This window comes from Pleurodeles waltl, chromosome 4_2, assembly GCF_031143425.1.
Source record: "Pleurodeles waltl isolate 20211129_DDA chromosome 4_2, aPleWal1.hap1.20221129, whole genome shotgun sequence".
Lineage (NCBI taxonomy): Eukaryota > Metazoa > Chordata > Amphibia > Caudata > Salamandridae > Pleurodeles > Pleurodeles waltl.
Window position 1 is genome coordinate 397,225,390 of NC_090443.1, and position 26,546 is coordinate 397,251,935.

Genomic DNA, 26,546 nt, shown 5'->3' on the forward strand with positions numbered 1-26,546 from the left:
CGGGCAAAGAGACTACACTTAAGGTAGTGCATGTTTGGTACTACACCCTTACCAGACTGGCCCAGTGGCAACCGCAGGGGAGTGAAGGTTGCTGGTGTGGGTTTGGCCACACAGGAGCATTGACCCATCTACTATGGTTTGGCCCTAAGCCTAAAAGATACTAAGAAGCTGTTAACGGACCTTAATGAGATATATCAAGCTGATGTCCCAAAATTGCCCAGCTATGTCTTGCTAGGACTTTCGAATGCCTGGACCTACCACCTGCGCTCTAGCAAAGGTAGGGGCATTAACTGGGCCCTCTGCACAGCCAAAGAAGTTATTCTTGCCAAGTGGGGCACAGACAAACTCCCACCCACACGGACTGGTTGTATAAACTTTGAAACCTACTGGACATGGAGAAATGCACTGCTGTCTGATGACAAACTCCCACTCTTTGACAAAACCTTGGGCACATATGTCCGGTTCCTGGCGCAAGAGTTCCACCTGTCTGGCATATGTATGTGTGCTCAGTCTAATAAGTGTCGGCGACCCCTCAGGATTGAATATTACTCGCTGAACCCTAGAGCGGCACGCATGCAACATCCTGTAGCTAGATCTACTGAACTGTCTGTCACGAGAAGCACCCTGGCAACGGAGCCCTTACCTTTCCCCGAGTCCCACCTCCGCTCTTCACACCATAATCCCTCCCCTCTCTGTCACATGCCCTGTTGATCTCTCCCCACCCCTTTTTCCCATTTCCTAATTCACCAGCGGCTGGATGTAGGTGAAGTTCATTTTTATATTCTAAAACCAATTAAATAGATTTGAACCATAAATAAGAACTCTAGTTTTCTAAAACAGTGGTTCCCAACCTGTGGGCCGGGGACCTCTGGGGGTCTGCGAAGCCTCCTCAGGGGGTCCGTGACTGCTTTAAAAATGTAATAATATTAGGTCCCAGCTACAAGTAATGACTCAGTGGGGATCCCCGGGTTCCAATAATGATTCAGTGGGGGTCCCCGGGCTCCAGTATTGAAAAAAATGGGGGTCCACAGAAGTCAAAAGGTTGGGAACCACTGTTCTAAAACATTCTTAGGGAAAGGGTTTGGGGACACAGTGCTTTTTTGTTAAAAGATTTTCTCCAACTCATTATAGTCATTTTGATTGAGGAAGAGTCCGTCTGCATGCCACATTCTCCACCACTCACCCTTTTTGTGTTTCAAAAAAAGTTTATTTTTTAGTGGCTTCTTACCATTTAGGCAGCCCACTGTGTTGACTTGTAACCCTTTTCTGCGTTTGTCTTTTTCCCTCTTCTGTCTTCTGTTGCATACTTTTGATGGAGAAACTCATTTTATTGTTTCCCCACCAAGGTATGATAAAATATAAAACTGTGTCCATAACCTATACATGGAAAACATCTTTCAGTGTTATTATTTGCTGTTTTCAGCGATTGGGCGCTAAAACAGATAGTACATTTTATCTTGGTACCCACGGCTGTGTTACTGACTCTAGCTAAATTATCGCTTTCCACAAGTCCATGGTATGCTCACAAAGTGCTTTTAAAATCAGCCCTGATGCTTGTAATGCCCATACTGGCACATAAGAGAAAACATGGGATTGTGCAGTCCTTTCCAAAATTAAATCTTGTTTGAAATATTTCACTGGCCCGCGCCATCTTTTCAAATACCATCTGTACCTATAATATAAATACAAGACCCTTATTGGACCACCATTCTTTGCACCATCTCTGACCTTTCTCTTGTATTTGCAGGGTGATCGTGTAGTCGGTGTGAGCGGTGGCAAGGGTGCTATGGCAGAGGAGTGCATCGTCAAGGAAGAGGTACAGAGATTTTCCAACCAAGGTATCTTTTTATTTATTAAACTTCACAAAAGGAAACACACAGACAGTGGTTAAATAGTGGCACATAATTAAGCACATATGCAAAATTCACTTACCTCAGATGTATAATGTAATAACAATGCATCTGAAATAAGTTGGTGTATTATTAAAAGACATCAGAGTTCAATATCATAGGTTCGATGGCATATGTCGCTGCAGATACACATGTTTCGCACAGTCCGCTGCCTGGTGTTGGGCTTGGAGTATTACAAGTTGTTTTTCTTCGAAGAAGTCTTTTTTGGTCACGGGACCGAAGGACTCCTCCCTCTTCGGCTCCATTGCGCATGGGCGTCGACTCCATCTTAGATTGTTTTTTTCCGCTGTCGGGTTCGGACGTATTCCTTTTCGCTCCGTGTTTCGGTTCGGAAAGTTAGTCAGAATCTCGGAAGAAAGCGTCGGTATTGTTCGTTCGGTATCGGGATAGTTAGGTACATCGACACCGATCATCGGAAGACTTTGGGGTAGCTTCGATTCCCCCATCGGGGCCTGGTCGGCTTGACCGCGTGCGACATCGAAGCCGATGGAACGGACCCCGTTTCGTTTCTGCCCAAAATGTCACAGTAAGTATCCTTATACAGATCAACACTTGGTCTGTAACTTGTGCTTGTCCCCCGAGCACAAGGAGGATACCTGTGAGGCCTGTCGAGCCTTCCGGTCCAGAAAAACACTCCGGGACCGAAGAGCCAGGCGTCTACAAATGGCGTCCACGCCGACAAAACAAAGTTTCGAAGAGGAAACATTCTTGGTTCCGGAATCCGAATCCGGAGACTCCGACGTCGAACAACAGCAACAAACAGTGAGTAAGACGTCGAAAAATAAAACCATTGAGAAGACAAAAGCCCAGGGGACGCCACTGCCAACAGGCCATGGCTCGACCCATAAAACCGGCGAGCCGTCGAAGGCGCCGAAAAAGGGCACGCCCATAGCGAAGACACCCGACTCCGGTCGAGGGACCGCCATGGAGCAACTTCGGAGCCGAGATAGCGGCTCCGAGAGGCAAAAACAAGATGCCGACACCGGAAAACATCGGCACCGAGACACAATGCCGAAAGCCACAAAAATTTTGTCGGTGCCGAAGCCGAAAAAAGATTCTCTCTCGGCGCCGAAAAGTTCCACACCTTCATCCTACACAGAGGAACAAGGAATAAGTGGCCAGATGCACAGATTTGGACAAGAGCTCCAAAGTGTAGAATCAGACTACACACAAAAGAGACTGTACATCCAGCAAGACACAGGGAAGATATCAACCCTTCCCCCAATAATAAGGAAAAGAAGGATCGTACTTCTCAAGGATGACGCACAACTACAAGCCAAAGTGGTTAAAAAAGTCACGCCTCCGCCCTCTCCACCACAACAGGCATCGCCGGCACAAACACCGCCACAAATGCACTCACCAGCGCAAACTACCATAAGTCAAGATAATCAGGATCAAGACGCTTGGGACCTATATGACACCCCAGTGCCGGACAATGATCCCGATTCATACCCCACAAAGCCGTCACCGCCAGAGGACAGTACCTCATACTCGCAACTGGTGGCTAGGGCTGCAGAATTCCACAATGTCCAACTGCATTCCGATCCTATAGAGGATGATTTTTTATTTAACACCCTCTCGGCTACACATAGCCAATATCAATGTCTCCCAATGCTACCAGGGATGTTACGGCACGCAAAACAAATTTTTGAAGAGCCCGTAAAATCAAGAGCCATCACCCCAAGGGTGGATAAGAAATACAAACCACCACCCACAGACCCAGTGTTTATTACTTCGCAGTTACCACCTGACTCCGTAGTAGTAGGGGCAGCTCGCAAGAGAGCAAATTCCCATACATCTGGCGACGCCCCACCTCCGGACAAAGAAAGCAGAAAATTTGATGCGGCAGGAAAAAGAGTAGCATCACAGGCAGCCAACCAGTGGCGCATCGCAAATTCTCAAGCGCTGCTGGCCAGATATGACCGCGCACACTGGGATGAGATGCAACTTCTCGTAGACCATCTTCCCCAGGAATACCAAAAAAGGGCGCAGCAAATAGTTGAAGAGGGACAAACGATCTCAAACAATCAAATCCGCTCTTCACTGGACGCAGCCGATACTGCAGCGAGAACAGTCAACACTGCTGTCACCATAAGGAGACACGCTTGGCTCCGCACTTCAGGCTTCAAACCTGAAATCCAGCAGGCTGTCCTTAATATGCCCTTCAACGAGAAACAACTTTTTGGCCCTGAAGTGGACACAGCCATTGAAAAACTTAAAAAGGACACAGACACGGCCAAAGCCATGGGCGCACTCTACTCCCCGCAGAGCAGAGGCTCTTTTAGAAAAACTCCATTTAGAGGGGGGTTTCGTGGCCAACCCACAGACACCACCAGCCAACAAACAAGAACCACACCATATCGGGGTTCATTCCAAAGGGGAGGTTTCAGGGGATATAGAGGGGGTCAATTCCCAAGGAGTAGGGGAAGATTCCAAACTCCAAAAACACCTCCACCTAAACAGTGACTTTCAAGTCACACAACCCCTTCACTCAACACCAGTGGGGGGAAGACTAAGCCAATTCTACCAATCTTGGCAGCAGATTACAACAGACAATTGGGTATTAGCAATAATCCAACATGGCTATTGCATAGAATTCCACAAATTCCCACCAAACATCCCTCCAAAAACACGCAAAATGTCACCACAACATTTAGAACTTTTAGGACTAGAAGTTCAAGCACTACTGCAAAAGGATGCAATAGAGTTAGTACCAGTACAACAAAAAAACACAGGAGTTTACTCCCTGTTCTTTCTAATTCCAAAAAAAGACAAAACATTAAGACCAATATTAGATCTCAGGACACTAAATACCTACATCATATCGGACCACTTTCACATGGTCACACTACAAGACATCATTCCACTGCTCAAACAGCAAGATTACATGACCACATTAGACCTAAAAGATGCGTACTTTCATATACCGATACACCCTTCTCACAGAAAGTACCTAAGGTTCGTATTCAAAGGAATACATTACCAATTCAAAGTGTTGCCATTCGGAATAACAACTGCACCAAGAGTGTTCACAAAATGTCTAGCAGTAATAGCAGCACATATCAGGAGACAACAGATACATGTGTTTCCTTACCTGGACGATTGGCTAATCAAGACCAACACAGTAAAAAAGTGCACAAACGACACCACATATGTCATACAAACCCTTCACAAACTGGGTTTCTCCATCAACTATACAAAATCACACCTCGAACCGTGTCAGACACAACAATATCTAGGAGCAACCATCAACACATCAAAGGGAATTGCCACTCCAAGTCCACAAAGAGTGCAAGCATTCCACAAGGTAATAAGTGCTATGTTTCCAAACCAAAAGATACAAGCAAAATTTGTGCTAAAACTTCTAGGCATGATGTCATCATGCATAGCCATTGTCCCAAACGCAAGACTACACATGCGACCCTTACAACAGTGCCTAGCATCACAATGGTCACAGGCACAGGGTCAACTTCAAGATCTGGTGTTGGTAGACCGCCAAACATACCTCTCGCTTCTATGGTGGAACAGCAACAATTTAAACAAAGGGCGGACATTTCAGGACCCAGTGCCTCAATACGTTATAACAACAGATGCTTCCATGACAGGGTGGGGTGCACACCTCAATCACCACAGCATTCAAGGACAATGGGATGTACACCAAACAAAATTTCATATCAATTACCTAGAACTGTTAGCAGTATTTCTAGCGTTAAAAGCCTTTCAACCCATAATAACACACAAATACATTCTTGTCAAAACAGACAACATGACAACAATGTATTATTTAAACAAACAAGGAGGAACACACTCAACACAATTGTGCCTCCTGACACAAAAAATATTGCAGGGGCGATTCACAACAACATTCGCCTAATAGCACAATTTATTCCAGGGATCCAAAACCAACTAGCAGACAACCTTTCGTGAGACCACCAAGTCCACGAATGGGAAATTCACCCCCAAGTTCTGAACAAGTACTTTCAAATTTGGGGAACACCCCAGATAGATTTGTTCGCAACAAAACAAAACGCAAAATGCCAAAACTTCGCATCCAGGTACCCACACCGCGAATCACAAGGCAATGCTCTATGGATGAGTTGGTCAGGGATATTTGCATACGCTTTTCCCCCTCTCCCTCTCCTTCCATATCTAGTAAACAAGTTGAGTCAAAACCAACTCAAACTCATACTAATAGCACCCACATGGGCAAGACAACCTTGGTATACAACTCTACTAGACCTTTCACTAGTACCGCATGTCAAACTACCCAACAGACCAGATCTGTTAACACAACACAAACAACAGATCAGGCATCCAAACCCAGCATCATTGAATCTGGCAATTTGGCTCCTGAAATCCTAGAATTCGGACACTTAGACCTCACACAAGAATGCATGGAGGTCATAAAACAAGCTACAAAAGCTTCCACTAGACACTGCTATGCATCTAAGTGGAAAAGATTTGTTTGCTACTGCCATACCAATCAAATCCAACCATTGCATGCCTCTACAAAGGACATAGTGGGATACTTACTACATTTGCAAAAAGCAAATCTCGCTTTTTCATCTATAAAAATACACCTCGCAGCAATATCTGCTTACCTACAAACTACTCATTCATCGTCTCTATTTAGAATACCAGTTATTAAAGCATTCATGGAAGGGCTAAAAAGAATTATACCACCAAGAACACCACCAGTTCCTTCATGGAACCTTAACATCGTCTTAACAAGACTCATGGGTCCACCTTTTGAACCCATGCATTCCTGTGAAATGCAATATCTAACCTGGAAAGTCGCATTTCTAATTGCAATCACATCCCTCAGAAGAGTAAGTGAAATACAGGCATTTACCATACAAGAACCATTTATTCAAATACACAAAAATAAAATAGTTCTAAGAACAAATCCAAAATTTCTACCAAAAGTAATCTCACCATTCCATTTAAATCAAACAGTAGAATTGCCAGTGTTCTTCCCACAACCAGATTCCGTGGCTGAAAGGGCACTACATACATTAGACATCAAAAGAGCACTAATGTACTACATTGACAGAACAAAGCTAATCAGGAAAACAAAACAACTGTTCATAGCTTTTCAAAAACCACACATAGGAAATCCAATCTCTAAACAAGGCATTGCTAGATGGATAGTCAGATGTATTCAAACATGCTATCTTAAAGCCAAAAGAGAATTGCCTATTACACCAAAGGCACACTCAACCAGAAAGAAAGGTGCTACAATGGCCTTTCTAGGAAACATTCCTATGAGCGAAATATGTAAGGCTGCAACCTGGTCTACGCCTCATACATTTACTAAACACTACTGTGTAGACGTACTAAATGCACAACAAGCTACAGTGGGCCAAGCTGTACTAAGAACATTATTCCAAACTACTTCAACTCCTACAGGCTAAACCACCGCTTTTAGGGGAGGTAACTGCTTTATAGTCTATGCGAAACATGTGTATCTGCAGCGACATATGCCATCGAACTGAAAATGTCACTTACCCAGTGTACATCTGTTCGTGGCATTAGTCGCTGCAGATTCACATGTGCCCTCCCGCCTCCCCGGGAAGCCTGTAGCCGTTTAGAAGTAGATCTTAAATCTTAAACATTTGTACATTTGTAAATAATTATTATAAACTTTTTATGTACATACGTATTCACTCCATTGCATGGGCACTATTTATAGCAAACAACTCCATTCTCACCCTCTGCGGGGAAAACAATCTAAGATGGAGTCGACGCCCATGCGCAATGGAGCCGAAGAGGGAGGAGTCCTTCGGTCCTGTGACCAAAAAAGACTTCTTCGAAGAAAAACAACTTGTAATACTCCGAGCCCAACACCAGGCAGCGGACTGTGCGAAACATGTGAATCTGCAGCGACTAATGCCACGAACAGATGTACACTGGGTAAGTGACATTTTCATTTTGTATTAGAACACCCAATACAAATGTCATACACCTAGAATGTAAAACATCAGCGCATAGCTTTTCTTGGCCAACACATGGCGCTGTTTGAATCCATTTGGACAACTTAAGAATGGAGTTGGATGAAGGTGATGCTGTAGTGCCTGTCCTATTAGATCTACCAACCACATCAAGGCCGTTGAGCGTGTTACCCACCAACACTAGCTTATTTGGGATTTAAGTACTTGATTTGCATTGGGTCTGATCATTTCAGCAGAACAGAAGGCATGTAATTGAGTAGTGAATGAGAGCCCACCTTCTGCAAATTAACCCTAGCAAAACCTCTGTAACTTCTTTGTCAGACAAAATACAGCCATTGGAGTCCTAATCTATAGTGTCAGCTGAAGCTTCAATATAAAGTTTAGATGGTTAGAAAAATATGTATCTAAGCACTCCATACCCAGTCTACTATCCTGTCTGCTTAAATATGCAAATTAGGTTCATTAGAGTTGCACACAATATTTAGTCATTGAACTGCAGAGACTTCAAAATGTAGCCATCCGAGGTTTGGCTTGAAACCGACGGCCTCATAACAGGAGTTCTCTGCTCCCTCGCTTTGTTGCTCGGTGCCGACAGAGCTCTGTATGGTCCACTGAGCCATAAACCAACAAGTCCGTACATTCTATTCACGACGTTTTCACCTTACAAACCCAATAGGAATCTCTCTTCAGCAAGCGCTCACTGCCTAGTCCTGCTCAGAACATGGAAGGACAGAAACTGTGGCAGAGACTCATCTTCAAACAGTCTTCTGCCTTTTCTTAAGTCGATACATCACAGGTTAACTTTTCGATAACCAACTAGCCTTGTACCTTTTATAGACTGGGAGCAACAGGAATGTCCATAAAATGATATGAAATGACAGTTTTGTTCTGGGCTTATGCTCTGATCTTTGAGGGCACTAGCTCTGTAACTGAGCGCTATGCACATTGTCCTCTCAGTTTTAGATGTGGTTTTTTCTTGGATTTTTTTTAATTGGCATTTATATGTATACAGCAAACACATCATCAACACATGGTCATATGAGAGAATATCCCCAATTGAGTCTTGTAGTACGCAGTTGAGTACCCCATGGTGAGTTGTGGGCAGAGAGCATGCAGCAGGAACACACGTTGCAACCAGTAACATATATGGTAAACAGGTGTATTGCCTATCCAGGCGAGCAGCATGGCTCCATCAGCATCTGGAGGGTCAAGGATCTAAATTGCTTCTATGATGGGAGCGTACAGCATTGGGCATAGTGTCCTAGTCTGGTCTCTCTTGTGTCTGGTTTTGGATGAGTATATTCTAGGTTTAGGTTGTAGTTTGTCTTTGGTCATCAAAGCGGTTTGTCATGAGTTATTGTGGTTGTTTGTTCTTCTGAGTTGGAGTGACGTACAGGATGTAAGTGGCAGTTTGTCCTTGAACTTGTTTGTCCTTGAGGTTTAGGAACTCTCTGTCCTGAGATTGGGAAGCAGTTTATTCTGGGTTTGGGTAATGACTCATTTAATATTACATTTTACAAAGTGTTAATATCACACTTTTGGCCATTTCCCAGAGGTGGTATCCGTTGTTTGTTGATCGTCAAGGTATGAATGGCTGAATTAGCCGTGTTGGGATTGACACCCATGACCTACAGATCACATGGATCTCATCAGCGCTTGTTTAACTGACTGAGCATCATGTCAGCTTTTGTCTTGGGGTTTAGAAATAGTTTGTCACGCGTGTCGGAACTAGTTTGTACAACTTTAAACTGAAATGAAATCAGAAATTGTAAAGCCTACATTCACCACTCAACATCTTGGTGCTAGGACTGCACTGGGGGCGGGAAAGAGCCAGTTCTGAGTAGAACCAGCCGGCGGGCTCTCAAGGTGCATGACAGACAGCCACATCCCTCCAAGTTGGACGGATACAGTTTTGCACAATTTGAAAGCAATTTGTTTTGGATTAAGACAGACAACTCAGTTATCTGAGAGTATTAGAAGCCGTTTGTTCTAGACTCTTGAAAGCAGTTTGCCCCCGGTTTTGTAAGCTGTTTGTTCTGGATTTTGGAATGGTTTGTTGTAGGTTAAAACTGCAGCTTGTCTGAAACTTTGGGGGTGTTTTTCCTAGGTTTTGGAAATAGTTTGTCCTGGATTTTGCGAGTAAATTATTCCAGGCTGACATTCTCCTAAATAACACATCAGAATAATTTGCACACTATTATATTTCGTACTGCTTCCATTGTGAAGTGAAAAGTGCTGAATGTTCTCCTACTTATGTGGCACATCAACTTCACATAATAATGTGCTGGACATGATTTCTTGCACTATAAACAAAATCACAGTTCTTGCTGCATACCATGTTCGTCAAATAATACCTCATACAGAGTTTCATTTTGTTTTGGGTGTGTTTTGAATTATACTGTGCGAGTTGTGATCTTGTGTATCTTAGCAGGAGGTGATGTCCGCTCCTTGGGGCTCCAGTAACATGGTCATCTTCTTCTGTTGCAGATGCTGTGGTCCATCACAGGAAGTGTGTCCTACACACAGGCAGCTGCCTTGCCGGTGTCCTATGGTACTGCTATCCTGGCACTCGAGCACCGGGCACGCGTACAACCAGGGTGAGTTTTCTTCCTAGGATCTCCCTTCCTGTTTCCTATCGATTTCCCTCACTCCTTATTCCCCCTTCCAAGGACCGTTTGAGCACTGTTAAATACACTGGGTATCATTGACATTGGTCTTTTGAAGCTCTATGCATGGGGCTGCTATTGTACCTCTTGGACCAAGTGGTAATTCCATTTAAATCATGTAGAAAACAGGTATTAGTTGTTTATTCCAGCCAATTCACTATTGAGAAGACTCAGGGTTGCTTTCATTGATGAGTGATAATTGGCAACTCTTAGGCATCTCACTAATAATTATATCACTAGAGCATAGAGGCAGTCAGAAGGACATTGGGGGTCATTATGACCCCGGCAGACAGATATTGTGGCGGTAGTACCGCACACAGGCTGGCGGTACTTACCGCAACATTATGACATTGGCAGGTTGGCCGAAGCCAACCCGCCAATGTAACCACTCCAACCGCCATGGCGGTAGCAGCAGCTGGGCTGCAGATAACAATCTCCAGCCCGGCGGCAGCTATTCTGCCGCCGGCGGTATCATGACCCTGCCTACCACCATGGTTTCCGTGGCGTTCGTAATGCCACAAAAGCCATGGCGGTAGGCCCTATCAGTGACTGGGAATTCCTTCCCTGTCACTGATAGGAAGCCCACTCCCCCCCACCACTCCCCAGACACCCCCCCCTTCCTCCACGCTCCCCCTGCCTTCCAACCTCCCTCCCTACAAACACACACACAGACACACACTCATTCACACAGACATACACGCATGCATTCATTCATTCACGCACACATCCGCACACACCAACACTTACACGCAGGCACGCATTTACATTTCCATTCATACACGCACTCGCACACTTGCATACACGCTTGCAAACAACACCAAACACACACTCGCATTCACGCACACACTCACACATAAATGCACCCCCCCTCACACACACACACACACACACACACACACACGCACAACACCCCCCTCCCCTGTTGGAAACCCGACTAACCTGTATCCAGGGGTCTTCTGGGGGGTGGAGGGGTGGTACGGGGCGCTGCTACCCCCAGCAGAACACCCGCCAAGCCGTATCATGTGTCATGATATGGCTAGCGGCGGTCTACTGGTGTGGCGCTGCTGGTGGTAGCAGCGCCACCTTACGCCAGTATGGCCACAGCTGGATTTCTGCCCATCTTGTGGCAGAAATCCGTCTGTGGTCATAATTTGGCGGACGGATGGTAGACGCGGAGACGGTGTTTTGGTGGCCTTCGCCACAGCGGTAGGCGGTTTTTACCACCATAGACATAATGAGGGCCATTGTGTCTTAACCTTATACATACTGAGGGGTGGCTGGACTTATAGTTTTGTTGTAGTTTTGAAGCCAGCACGAACAGATACTCTGGCTGTCCTGTTACTGAGCTCTACTGTGACAAGCCTTACTCTATGTTGCTGTCTTGTTACTGAGCTCTGCTTTGACAAGTCTTGCTCTGTTTTTCTGTCTTGTTACTGAGCTCTGAAGTGGCAAGCCTTACTCTACTTTGCTCTCTTGTTACTGGGCTCTGCAATGACCAGCCTTGCTTAAATTTCAAGACCGTGCTTCTGAAATTTTCTCTGCTCACTCTTGCTTTTAGGGAGACTGTTTTGGTGACGGCAGCAGCAGGAGCCACAGGCCAAGCAGTTGTTGAGCTGGCGTCGAGTATTTTTCAAGCAAAGGTAGACTTCAGTTTTCTCGCCAGGTACACCCGGCTTCCTCCTGCCCCAGACTCCACAGTACAGAATCTCCAGTGTGTGTAACCTCCCTACTGTGGAAGCCACTCTCCCTCGGTTTGAAATGTGCTCCACCCTGTGCAGCTCACTCATGGTTATCCTTCAGAGGACTGGTGTTTACAGACTGCTGGGAAAGCGTGCACTCGGACTGTGTGTTGTGCCTGTTTTGTGGAATAGAAAGACTGCATCTTTAAGGATGGTCTGCTGTGTTCTAATGAAGAGTATACAAGATATATCAGAAGGATTGATCCACAACAAATTTCTAGGATAACCAGTTTATGTAAATGTATTTTATGTTGATATGAAAATCTGGCGCAGGTCTGACATTGTAATAACTACCTCTGACATCCCTGCTCTGCGATCTGCCTTTACCCTGAGCAGTATGGGGAATGATGTGTGTGATACTATTGTTGACACAGTCTGAGTACAGATCCTAATCTAGATGCTTTGACAGAGTGATTTGCCTTCCTTTTCCACTCTCAGGTGATTGCAGCAGCTGGCAGTGATGAGAAATGTCAGCAGGCACTGCGGATGGGGGCCACCTCCGCTGTGAATTACACCCAGTGTAGCCTGAAAGAAGAAGTGAAGAGGCTGACCAACGGACGAGGAGTAGATGTGGTGATCGATGCCGTTGGAGGAGATATCTTCAAAGAAGCCCTGAGCAGGTTCGCTGGCAGTTGATAAAGCACATTGGGTGGAAGTGGGATTGGGCCAGGGAGAAGTAATCCATTTTATTGTGTCTTTGTGGGTTGTAAAACCAGAAACGTTTGTTGGTCATTTTTCACACCATTAATCAAATTGCGTCTTGGTGGTTTTTGGTTAACAGTCTAGAAGATCAGGCGAATGAGGAGAGCGTGGAGCGATAAGGCACGTTTCTAGGTGCCTGTGGAGAGCTCATAAAGTGTGGCAGAGTCTTAAAGGCATTACGTCCAGGATAGCCTATGAGGTAGATAAATATGTGGCCCAACAGAATGTTGTCAGGGTGAACCTTCTTTTACTAGGAGCCCAGGGCATTGAAAGAATAGACAAAGCAACAAGCTAGCACTCTAATCAAGCATAAGTGACATTTGCAACTATGAAAAAATGGATGCTTTTTTATTTAGTAGAAAATCACATGTTCATAAGCCAGAGGACACCACATTGGTTTACAAGGATCAAAGCTAAGACAGGATTTGGGATAACTACTAACTATGTAAATAATTCCCATTTTGGCTATTAGTGTATTAATGTATGTCATGGGGATATCCTTAAAGTCTGGAATGGTTCATGCCCTCATTGACCAATGCTGGACATCCTTGGCAAAGGCCATTGTGAAATTACTGTATCAAAACTTTGCCATCTATATGGATAAAAGGTAAAATCCCACACAGCTGAGTCAGCTGGACATATTGGGCTGTAGAGCTAGACAGAACTAAGCATAAAATTACATTACAACTCTTCATGTTGTGTTGCATTGGAAATTGTCACTTAATGGGGGAGATTAAGAGACACTGGGGATGGATATGATTTTGAGGCTTTAACAGGTGTCTAAGGCTGACCACAAATTCCTCAGTCTTGTGTATTTGGATTATGAGATATTTGGTTCTCCTCCAGCCCTGGGATTAATGCCACCTATTTGGTTAATTATCCTCCTTTGCAAGGGTTATGCAGAAAAGGCTCAATGTTATCAACACTTGAGTAATATGAAGACCACAAAGCTTGAAGAGGCCCATGAATTTCCTTAAGTGAAATAGAAATAAGAGGCAACAATTCTTAGGAACAGGGCTGGAGAATGTCCACCTAAAGCTCACCTTTTTGACCTTAACTTTCAGAAAAGCAGGTTGTTGATACCATGACCCCTACCCCTTCCTAAAGTTTCAGTGACTGGTGCGAGGTGACTGACGGAGACATAGTCGTCCATTTATGTAGAATATTAAGGAAGATAATGAATAGCTGATCTCCATTGCTGTAGAAGAGGCTTTCATTGCATGCAGCTACCGGGAATGTGGTTCAAGTACTTTGAAGGAAATTGAGCTTAAGGATACTAGAAAGGAGGTGCTTTTAAGAAGTTGTCCTAACTAGAACTTACACTTAAACTTAACCTCGCTTGATCGGGCTAACCACTAAAGATGTTGAACTGGCATTTCTCAGCCTTTCAACTATATTAAAGATGGCTATTCTCTCTACTGGTAGCGAATGCCCAACACGTCTGAGAATGCACAGTGACTTAATAGGGAATGAAGATTCAATCTATACTATGCAAACCCTCTACTCCCATATGTAATCGTCTGCCAGAAAGTATGAGTGAGTGAATAAGTGAGGTATTCAGAGTTTACACTAATCAACAGTAATTCAGAACTAATTCTGGCTTGAAAAGAGATGTTTTTAAAGCAAGATAGCCAACACTTGTCCACCAATGTCACATTTTGGCGAGAGTTTCAGTCAATACACTTGGATAAAGTTACTTACAATTAATATTAATCAGATTACTTTACAGATTGGTGACCCCGAAAATCTGCCATGAATCTGGCTCTCAGTGATCAGTGTTATACATTAGTGTTTTAAACACTTGTTGCTGCAAACAGCCCTTATTGCTGTCCTATAAAATAAATTTTATTTCTTCTATTTTGGCAAGATGAATTATAGCTTCTTAGTATCTAACTTCAGTTTGAAACTTATAGAAATAACTAACAATTTATCACTTCTGATCATTGATCCCAACAGAAAGTAGCACATTTGTTACCCATAGCAGACATGGAAGTTTACCTTAATAATGCCTCAAGTCCCTTGCTGCTATAACATGTAAGGACACCTAAATACCCTTTCTGGAGAGAGTACATGTCCACTCCATCTCTCCACTGGCCCAAAGCAGGCTTATTCCTACATCTGAGATCAGTAATGTGGCCGCTTGCAGCATTGACGGAAGCATGTCTTGCTGTATGTTCTGTCGCTGACCTCTAGGGTGTTAGCTTTAAAGGTACAGAAAACTTTCCAGTGGCTAGACTTATAGCAAGCATCCTCCCATCACCTTTTGTGTGTTTCATGTAATGCTACAAGTGGCAACGGATATGCCCAGATGTGGGTTTCACTGTGCCACAGAAACCATGCTACACCGGACTGAAAAGCCTCAGTCAGGGCAAAACCAGCTTTGGGTTGCTTGTATTCTGGTGGGCTTGGCGTGGCAGTTCAAGCAAGACTGTTCATATTGGAGCAGGGTCAAGACTGATTTACAGAAGGTTGGGTCCAGACTATGGTGGCATGGTGGGCAAAAGAACGGTGAGCTAGAATGCTACCCTGAGTGATTGCCCATGATTGGACCTATAACAAGCATCCTTCCAACAACTTTTGTGTAGTTCAAAATTCCAAGACATCCATCTGTTCAAATGGTGTTTAAAAAATTTATTTAGAAAAGACACTGGGAATGTGACAGTGCAAGTGCTGCAACTGTTGGTTTGCTGTTGTACACAATGAATAGATTCATAAAAAAAAAAAGACACAACTTACGGTCAACCATAGGATAAAAACACAAAAGGCAACCCAGCAACCTTGAAACCCGACATTTCAAAATGGTTGAACTCCTATTATGCATTTGGACAATTCTCTAGAAGAAGATAGCACTAGGAAACATCACGGATAGCGTGTGGGAAATGAGGGGTAAAGGAGCGGAAGAAAATGATTACGTCACACCTTCACATGTGAAGCAGCACTGAGATAGCCTCAAACAAGAGATACTAAGAGCATGTGAACCATACTATAATCCTCGTAACGCCTTCCGTTAACTAACATATGGAACACATTTGAGGCAAAAAAGAAGCAGAGACGTTCAAAGGGTTATGTTCTCTTAAAAGGCAAGCCTCTTTGACATCGCTCCTGGGTTTTCGTCCCACCTCTAAGTACTCATGAGGTGTATAGCCAAGTATTCTCTGTCCCTGAATCTTTCAAGGCAGCTTTGAGGAACAGAAAATTAATTAAGTTGGGCGCTTGAAGATGAAGCTCTAATAACAAGAGTGTTGCCTAAGACCTTGATGCAAACATGATATACAACCATCATTCCAATAACTGACATAAATCTCTTGCAATGTTAGTGTTGTTTTGCGTTTCTACAACTCTCTGAGCTTCTGTTCTCACTATCCTCCAATATCGGGTTAAAGTCATCATCTGTTATGAATGCTCCTCTAACAACCGTGCACCCACCCAATCCAGAAATATCTGATGCAATTTTGGAGGAAGATAAATGGAGAAAAACACTAACTGTTTAGCAACACATCTTCCCTGTAGCACCATGTAGCCTATTCACCTGAACGTTAACCAGCACCCAAAGGGCAGATTTGCTCAGTAATATCCCAACACACCTGTATACTGACGTAAACCCCAACATCTTCCACGAGTTCATGTCTGACTCTTGCAGTGAAGCCACAGTAATTGCCCACTAAATGTGTCTTCTGTATAAGAGCCATATCTGGCTTATGATGGATGAGTATCTCTAACACAACACCCTTGTTTGCCTTATTATCCAGCCCATTCTTATTCTGTGTAACAAATTTCAACCTACTACCATTGTGAGCCTTTTCATAGATAAAGGCCAGGTGCATTTCAGATAGCTATGCACATCGCCTCTGCATTCTAAGTGATGAAAATTAATCACTTTATGTCCAGCAACCATAATTCAGGCAACAATCCCTAAAACACTATGTTCGATGGCATCTGTCGCTGTAGATACGCATGTTTTGCAATAGCTCGCCATCTGGTGTTGGGCCGGAGTGTTACAAGTTGTTTTTCTTCGAAGAAGTCTTTCGAGTCACGGGACCGAGTGACTCCTCCTTTTGTCTCCATTGCGCATGGGCGTCGACTCCATCTTCGATTGTTTTTTTTCCGCCATCGGGTTCGGACGTGTTCCTGTCGCTCCGAGTTTCGGAACGGAAAGATAGCTAATTTCGGAAGATTTTCGTCGGTATTGTTGCGTTCGGGATCGGCGTAGTTAGATTCAACACCGCATCGAAGATCGAAGAGCTCCGGTGCCCTTCGGGGTAGTTTTTCGATCCCCCGTCGGGGCCTGGTCGGCCCGACCGCGTGCTGAAGAACGCCGATGGAACGGACCCGTTCCGTTTCTGCCCCAAATGCCACAATAAATACCCCTATACAGACCAACACTTGGTCTGTAACCTGTGCCTGTCACCCGAGCACAGTGAAGACACCTGCGAGGCCTGTCGTGCGTTCCGGTCCCGAAAAACACTCCGAGACCGTCGAGCCAGAAGACTTCAGATGGCGTCCGCGCCGACAGCCCACCGAGAGTTCGAGGAACAAGAAGAGGAAGGTACCTTCTCGATCCAAGAATCGGACTCCGAAGGATTCGACGATACACAAACCGTGAGTAAGACGTCGAAAACCACACAGAGGAAGATTTACAAGGCCCAGGGTATGCCACTGCCATCAGGCCATGGCTCCACCCATAAATTCGGTGACCGAACGTCGGCACCGAAAAAGGCCCAAACAGTGCCGAGATCGTCCGACTCCGGTCGAGACACCGGCACGCAGCCTTCTCGGGACCGAGAAAGTGCTGGAGACAAGCCTCGACACCGAGATGCCGGTGTGGACACGGCTCGACGCCGAGACAGCGGCACCGAAGAAGATCGACGCCGAGAGGTTTCGGCCCCGAAAAAGAAAAAAGTCACCTCGGAGCCGAAAAAACACACAGACAGGGTTTCGGTGCCGAAACAAACTGCAAGCGACCCAGCTTCAGGCTCTTATACAGAAGAGCACTCGCTAACCTCCCAAATGCAAAAGCATAGGTTTGAGGAAGAGCTACAATCAACTGATGTGGACCATACGCAAAAGCGTATTTTCATACAGCAGGGGACAGGAAAAATAAGCACCCTTCCCCCCATTAGAAGAAAGAGAAGGTTGGAGTTCCAAACTGAACAGACACCACAACCAAAAGTGGTGAAAAGAGTTACCCCACCACCCTCTCCTCCGCCCGTGATTAACGTCTCACCAGCACAAACTCCATCACACTCCCCAGCTCACACCACCATAAGCCAGGGTGACCAAGATCAAGACGCATGGGACCTATACGACGCCCCAGTGTCAGATAACAGTCCGGAGGCATACCCTACGAAGCCATCTCCACCAGAGGACAGCACCGCGTATTCTCAAGTGGTGGCTAGAGCAGCACAATTTCACAACGTAAGCCTCCACTCAGAACAGGTCGAGGATGATTTTTTATTCAACACACTCTCCTCCACCCACAGCTCATACCAAAGCCTGCCTATGCTCCCTGGTATGCTCCGGCACGCAAAAGAAATCTTTAAGGAGCCGGTCAAAAGTAGGGCAATCACACCAAGGGTGGAAAAAAAGTATAAGGCGCCTCCTACAGACCCGGCTTTCATCACTACACAGCTGCCACCAGACTCTGTTGTTGTAGGAGCAGCTAGGAAAAGGGCCAACTCACACACATCTGGAGATGCACCACCCCCAGATAAAGAAAGCCGTAAGTTCGATGCAGCTGGTAAGAGAGTCGCAGCACAAGCTGCAAACCAGTGGCGCATCGCGAACTCCCAGGCACTACTTGCGCGCTATGACAGAGCCCACTGGGACGAGATGCAACATCTCATTGAACATCTGCCCAAGGACTTACAAAATAGGGCAAAACAAGTGGTTGAGGAGAGACAGACCATTTCCAACAACCAGATCCGCTCCTCCATGGACGCTGCAGATACAGCTGCACGGACAATTAATACATCTGTAACTATCAGAAGGCATGCATGGCTCCGAACGTCTGGATTTAAACCAGAGATTCAACAAGCAGTTCTCAATATGCCGTTTAACCAAAAAGAACTGTTCGGTCCAGAAGTGGACACAGCGATTGAGAAACTCAAAAAAGATACGGACACTGCCAAAGCCATGGGCGCACTCTACTCCCCGCAGAGCAGAGGGAATTACAGCACATTCCGTAAACCACCCTTTCGAGGGGGGTTTCGGGGTCAGAGCACACAAGCCAGCACCTCACAAGCAACACCGTCCAGTTACCAGGGACAGTATAGAGGAGGTTTTCGGGGACAATATAGAGGAGGGCAATTCCCTAGGAATAGAGGAAGATTTCAGAGCCCCAAAACCCCTACTACTAAACAGTGACTCACATGTCACTCACCCCCGCCACACAACACCAGTGGGGGGAAGAATAAGTCATTATTACAAAGCATGGGAGGAAATCACTACAGACACTTGGGTTCTAGCAATTATCCAACATGGTTATTGCATAGAATTTCTACAATTCCCTCCAAACATACCACCAAAAGCACAAAATTTGACAACACACCATTCCAATCTCCTGGAGATAGAAGTGCAGGCACTATTGCAAAAGAATGCAATCGAATTAATGCCAAACACACAAATAAACACAGGAGTTTACTCACTGTACTTTCTGATACCAAAGAAGGACAAAACGCTGAGACCAATCCTAGACCTCAGAGTAGTGAACACTTTCATCAAATCAGACCACTTTCACATGGTCACACTACAAGAAGTATTGCCATTGCTAAAACTACACAACTACATGGCAACTTTAGACCTCAAGGATGCTTATTTCCATATACCAATACACCCATCGCACAGGAAATACCTAAGGTTTGTATTCAAGGGAATACATTACCAATTCAAGGTACTGCCTTTCGGATTAACAACCGCACCAAGGGTCTTTACCAAATGTCTAGCGGTAGTCGCTGCACACATAAGAAGGCAGCAAATACATGTGTTCCCGTATCTAGACGACTGGCTAATCAAGGCCCATTCGTTAATACAGTGCTCAAATCACACAAATCATATCATACAAACCCTCTTCAAACTAGGGTTCACCGTCAATTTCACAAAATCCAAAATTCTGCCGCGCAAGGTACAACAATACCTGGGAGCCATAATAGACACATCAAAAGGAGTAGCCACTCCAAGTCCACAAAGAATTCGAAATTTCAACACCATCATACAACGCATGTATCCAACACAAAGGATACACGCAAAGATGGTACTACAACTCCTAGGCATGATGTCTTCATGCATAGCCATTGTCCCAAACGCAAGACTGCACATGAGGCCCTTACAACAGTGCCTAGCATCACAATGGTCACAAGCACAGGGTCACCTTCTAGATCTGGTGTTAATAGACCGCCAAACTTACCTCTCGCTTCTGTGGTGGAACAACATAAATTTAAACAAAGGGCGGCCTTTCCAAGACCCAGTGCCACAATACGTAATAACAACAGATGCTTCCATGACAGGGTGGGGAGCACACCTCGATCAACACAGCATACAAGGACAATGGAACATACATCAAACAAAACTGCATATAAATCACCTAGAACTTCTAGCAGTTTTTCAAGCACTGAAAGCTTTCCAACCAATAATAGTTCACAAATACATTCTCGTCAAAACAGACAACATGACAACAATGTATTATCTAAACAAGCAAGGGGGGACGCACTCCACGCAGTTAAGCCTGCTAGAACAAAAGATTTGGCGTTGGGCAATTCACAACCAAATTCGCCTAATAGCACAATTTATACCAGGGATCCAAAATCAACTCGCAGACAATCTCTCTCGAGATCACCAACAGGTCCACGAATGGGAAATTCACCCCCAAATTCTGAACACTTATTTCAAACTCTGGGGAACACCTCAGATAGACTTGTTTGCGACAAGGGAGAACGCAAAATGCCAAAACTTCGCATCCAGATACCCACACAAACAGTCCCAAGGCAATGCCCTATGGATGAACTGGTCAGGGATATTTGCTTACGCTTTTCCTCCTCTCCCTCTCCTTCCTTACCTGGTAAACAAACTCAGTCAAAACAAACTCAAACTCATATTGATAGCACCAACTTGGGCAAGGCAACCCTGGTACACAACGCTGCTAGACCTATCAGTAGTACCCTGCATCAAATTGCCCAACAGGCCAGATCTGTTGACACAGCACAACCAAAAGATCAGACACCCAGATCCAGCATCGCTGAATCTAGCAATCTGGCTCCTGAAATCCTAGAATTCGGGCACTTACAACATACCCAAGAATGTATGGAAGTCATAAAACAAGCCAGAAGGCCATCCACCAGGCACTGCTATGCAAGTAAATGGAAGAGGTTTGTTTGCTACTGCCATATTAATCAAATACAACCATTACACACAACTCCAGAACATGTAGTGGGTTACTTGCTTCACTTACAAAAATCTAACCTAGCTTTCTCTTCCATTAAAATACACCTTGCAGCAATATCTGCATACCTGCAGACTACCTATTCAACTTCCCTATATAAGATACCAGTCATTAAAGCATTCATGGAGGGCCTTAGGAGAATTATACCACCAAGAACACCACCTGTTCCTTCATGGAACCTAAATGTTGTCCTAACTAGACTTATGGGTCCACCTTTTGAACCCATGCACTCCTGCGACATACAGTTCCTAACCTGGAAGGTGGCATTTCTCATCGCCATTACTTCCCTAAGAAGAGTAAGCGAGATTCAGGCGTTTACAATACAGGAACCTTTTATACAACTACACAAGAATAAGGTCGTCCTAAGGACCAATCCTAAATTTTTGCCAAAGGTTATTTCACCGTTCCATCTAAATCAAACAGTGGAACTTCCAGTGTTCTTTCCACAGCCAGATACCGTAGCTGAAAGGGCACTACATACATTAAATGTCAAAAGAGCATTGATGTATTACATTGACAGAACAAAAAACATCAGAAAGACTAAACAACTATTTATTGCATTTCAAAAACCTCATGCAGGAAACCCAATATCAAAACAAGGTATAGCCAGATGGATAGTTAAATGCATCCAAATCTGCTACCTTAAAGCTAAACGACAGCTGCCCATTACACCAAGGGCACACTCAACCAGAAAGAAGGGTGCTACCATGGCCTTTCTAGGAAACATCCCAATGCAAGAAATATGTAAGGCAGCCACATGGTCTACGCCTCACACATTCACCAAGCACTACTGTGTAGACGTGTTATCCGCACAACAAGCCACAGTAGGTCAAGCCGTATTAAGAACATTATTTCAGACTACTTCCACTCCTACAGGCTGATCCACCGCTTTTGGGGAGATAACTGCTTACTAGTCTATGCAAAACATGCGTATCTACAGCGACAGATGCCATCGAACTGAAAATGTCACTTACCCAGTGTACATCTGTTCGTGGCATCAGTCGCAGTAGATTCGCATGTGCCCACCCGCCTCCCCGGGAGCCTGTAGCAGTTTGGAAGTTACCTTCAATTATTTATATATGTATCATCTCAACCTTAAATAGGTGCATACTTAGTCACTCCATTGCATGGGCACTATTACTACAATTCAACTCCTACCTCACCCTCTGCGGGGAAAAACAATCGAAGATGGAGTCGACGCCCATGCGCAATGGAGACAAAAGGAGGAGTCACTCGGTCCCGTGACTCGAAAGACTTCTTCGAAGAAAAACAACTTGTAACACTCCGGCCCAACACCAGATGGCGAGCTATTGCAAAACATGCGAATCTACTGCGACTGATGCCACGAACAGATGTACACTGGGTAAGTGACATTTTCATTCTATGCGGTAACCATCCCTAATGGAGGAAGTACCTGACCCTACACATAGCTGCGAATAGTGAAACTATCTCTTTGCCTAAAAGAGCCACACCCGCTGAACACAGATCTAGTATCAAGTAGTCCTATCACACCACATGAGATCGCCCCATTCCTTCTCTGACTGTACAAAAAATGGCAAATGACATGAGTGAAACAAACAAGATCTCTTCCGTTTTCTCATTATGAGTATCACCATGGATAACATCTTGCAGAGAAAATGTCTTAAACATGCCAGTGTCAGTCGCCATAGGATTCAGTAGCAGGTGTAGAAAAACATTTAGATTATATCCGTCGAACACTTTCCAATTCACAAACCATCCCCAGCCTCCATTGCCTTAGGTGACCTTTAATTATTGGAGCTTGACCACCTCGGTCTCCTTTAGTGCCCCATTTCACTTTTTTCAATACAGTTCTGAGACTGGGTCACGGCAACCCCAGTTGCTCCAGTGCCTTTCTTCTATACGTTCAGTTTTGCTTCTTCAGGCATTCTTTCTGATTTCACAGCCACTGTTGTTCTCCTTCTGTTCCAGGTCCTTTGACCCCGATATCTCAGTTTCTTCAGCTTGTCCCTTATCTTGTTACGTTAGTGCCAGAATTTGCTGTCAGATATAACCCTGAGCCTGGTTGGGAAGAGCATTGTATATTTTAAGTTCATGTCCATGAGATTCTTTTTAACCCAATCAAAGCATTCTGTTTGCTATGAGTAGCTTGTGGGATGTGGGGGTGAAGAAGAGTAGGACCTTATAGTTTTCTCATAGGGTGCAAGTCCTCCTTTAATTCTTCCATAAATCACTCCACATTTGAGTCCTTTTTTCTCTTCAGAATTCCAATAAACTGAACATTGTTGCGGCAAGCCTACCCCTTTATATCTTCCACTTTCTGCTGGAGCATTAGGGAGTCGCTCACTAGATGTTTCTGCAGTCTTTCATTTGTTTCATATCATCCGTCATGGCTTGCAACCACTTCTACGTGTTGCTGACCCAATCTTATATATTGTTTGATTACCTGAACTGAGTACATTTGTATCTGCAATATAAGAAGATGGTAAATGTCATGGAAATATATTGTTTTGTTGGGGAAGGAGTTGCACACCACCAAAAGGACTCGAAATGAAGGATTGTATCACTTTTACAGGCCAAAGTGCTGCAGTGTATTAAAGCTACTCCATCACTGGTGCTCTTTTTCCTGTGTTCTCTGATGATAGGGTAGCCAAGTAGGACCATGCTGTCTAATATTGTTTTACATTGGCTAACTATCCATTACTATGTGATGAAGAGAAAAATTAGCTATTAGCCTTCAGTTGTGTCTAAAACAACAAGTAGTGTATTTTCTGTACTGCAGACATCTTTTTAAAGTGTGAGTGAGTGACTCCCTGGTGGGAAGTTAGGGCTGGATTTAGATCTTGGTGAAGGGGTTACTCCAGTGCAACGGTGGCAGATATCCTCCCCGCCAAAATCTAAATACCATAGAAAACAATGGTATTTAGATTTAGTCAGACATGATATCCGTTACCTTTGCAACTGAGTAACCCCTCCGCCGATATCTAAATCAGGCCCTTAGTCTGGATATTTCCACTTGGCGTGAGAGTGTGAACTTTTTGCATCTATCTGGCTTTGATGTGACGTACCTGAGTTTATTTGTAGTGAAAACATACTAAATGTGTTTGTTTAAGCACATCTGGCTCGGAGTTTTATCCGCCCTACTTAATTAAAACCCTAGCAGACCACCTCTCAGTTCATCAACTCATCTTCTCAATGTGGGATAAACCCACAAAATCTCGAACAAGCCATCATCAACTACCTCCTGAAAAAGCCAATATCTAATGGTTCGATGGCATCTGTCGCTGTAGATACACATGGTATGCATGAGCTCGCCATCTGGTGTTGGGTCGGAGTGTTACAAGTTGTTTTTCTTCGAAGAAGTGTTTTCGAGTCACGGGACCGAGTGACTCCTCCTTCTGTGCTCATTGCGCATGGGCGTCGACTCCATCTTCGATTGTTTTCTTTCCGCCATCGGGTTCGGACGTGTTCCTGTCGCTCCGGGTTTCGGAACGGAAAGATAGCTGAAAACGGAAGATTTTCGACGGTATCGTTGCGATCCGGTTCGAGATAGACACATACGACGACGCGTTGAACATCGAAGCGCTTCGGTGCCCTTCGGGGTAGATTTCGTCACCCCGTCGGGGCCTAGTCGGCCCGACCGCGTGGAGAACAACGCCGATGGAACGGACCCCGTTTCGATTCTGCCCCGAATGCCACAACAAATATCCTTATACGGACCTACACTCGGTCTGTAACCTGTGCCTGTCACCCGAGCACAGCGAAGAATCCTGTGAGGCCTGTCGGGCGTTCCGGTCCCGAAAAACTCTGCGCGACCGTCGAGCGAGGAGACTGCAGATGGCGTCCACGCCAAAGGAGCGTCGACAGTTCGAGACAGAAGAGGAACAGGAGGAATCCTTTTCCATCCAGGATTCAGACTCCGACGAGCTAGACTCTACAAAAACTGTGAGTAAGACGTCGAGATCAGAACTTAAAAAAGGAAAGAAGGCCCAGGGGACGCCACTGCCAACCGGCCATGGCTCCACCCAAATTCTCGGTGACCAACAATCGGCACCGAAAAAGGCCCATTCAGTGTCGAGATCGTCCGACTTCGGTCGAGACACCGGCACGCAGCCTCCTCGGGACCGAGAGAGTGCTAAACAGAAGCATCGACACCGAGAGTTCGGTGTCGACACGGATCGACGCCGAGACAGTGGCGCCGAAGACCATAGAGGCCAAGAATTTTCGGCACAGAAAAAGAGGAAGGTTACCTCGGAGCCGAAAAAACAATCAACAGGGTTTTCGGAGCCGAAAAAAGCGACATCAGACCCTGTTTCAGGCTCCTATACTGAAGAGCATTCTATGTCTTCACAAATGAAGAAACATAGATTTGAACAAGAAGTGCAATCCACTGACGTGGATCACACGCAAAAGCGTATCTTTATTCAGCAGGGGACTGGGAAGATCAGTACCCTTCCACCTGTCAAACGAAAGAGAACGCTTCAGTTTACTCCTCAGCAACAAACAGCACAAAAGGTAACACCTCCTCCCTCGCCTCCACCTGTAACTCCGGCTTCGCCAACTTACACCCCGTCACATTCGCCAGCTCACACCGCCATGAGCCACGATGACCAAGATCAGGATGCGTGGGACTTGTACGACGCACCAGTGTCTGATAACAGCCCAGACACATACCCAACTAGGCCATCACCACCGGAAGACAGCACAGCCTACTCACAAGTGGTGGCTAGAGCAGCACTATTCCATAATGTGGAACTACACTCGGAACAAGTAGAGGATGATTTTTTATTTAACACCCTCTCTTCAACCCACAGCTCCTACCAAAGCCTGCCGATGCTCCCAGGCATGCTACGCCATGCAAAGGACATTTTCAAGGAGCCAGTTAAAAGTAGGGCAGTGACGCCTAGGGTGGACAAAAAGTATAAGGCGCCTCCTACGGACCCTGTATTCATCACCTCTCAGTTGCCACCAGATTCTGTGGTGGTAGGGGCTGCCAGAAAACGGGCAAATTCACACACTTCTGGGGATGCACCTCCCCCAGATAAAGAAAGCAGGAAGTTCGATGCAGCCGGGAAGAGGGTTGCTGTCCAAGCAGCAAACCAGTGGCGCATCGCAAATTCACAAGCGCTGCTAGCGCGATACGACAGAGCCCACTGGGATGAGAT

At 45.2% G+C, this 26,546-nt stretch overlaps 1 protein-coding gene across 1 annotated transcript in view; it reads left to right on the forward strand.

The window, feature by feature from the left end:
* Nucleotides 1-26,546, forward strand: part of LOC138292786 (quinone oxidoreductase-like protein 2) — a 194,311-nt gene that overhangs the window by 109,465 nt on the left and 58,300 nt on the right. Inside the window, exons 5-8 of the mRNA XM_069231558.1 lie at nt 1,748-1,816; nt 10,349-10,458; nt 12,086-12,167; nt 12,705-12,886. Of these exons, the coding sequence (XP_069087659.1) occupies nt 1,748-1,816; nt 10,349-10,458; nt 12,086-12,167; nt 12,705-12,886 (443 nt within the window). The remainder of the gene's footprint in view (nt 1-1,747; nt 1,817-10,348; nt 10,459-12,085; nt 12,168-12,704; nt 12,887-26,546) is intronic.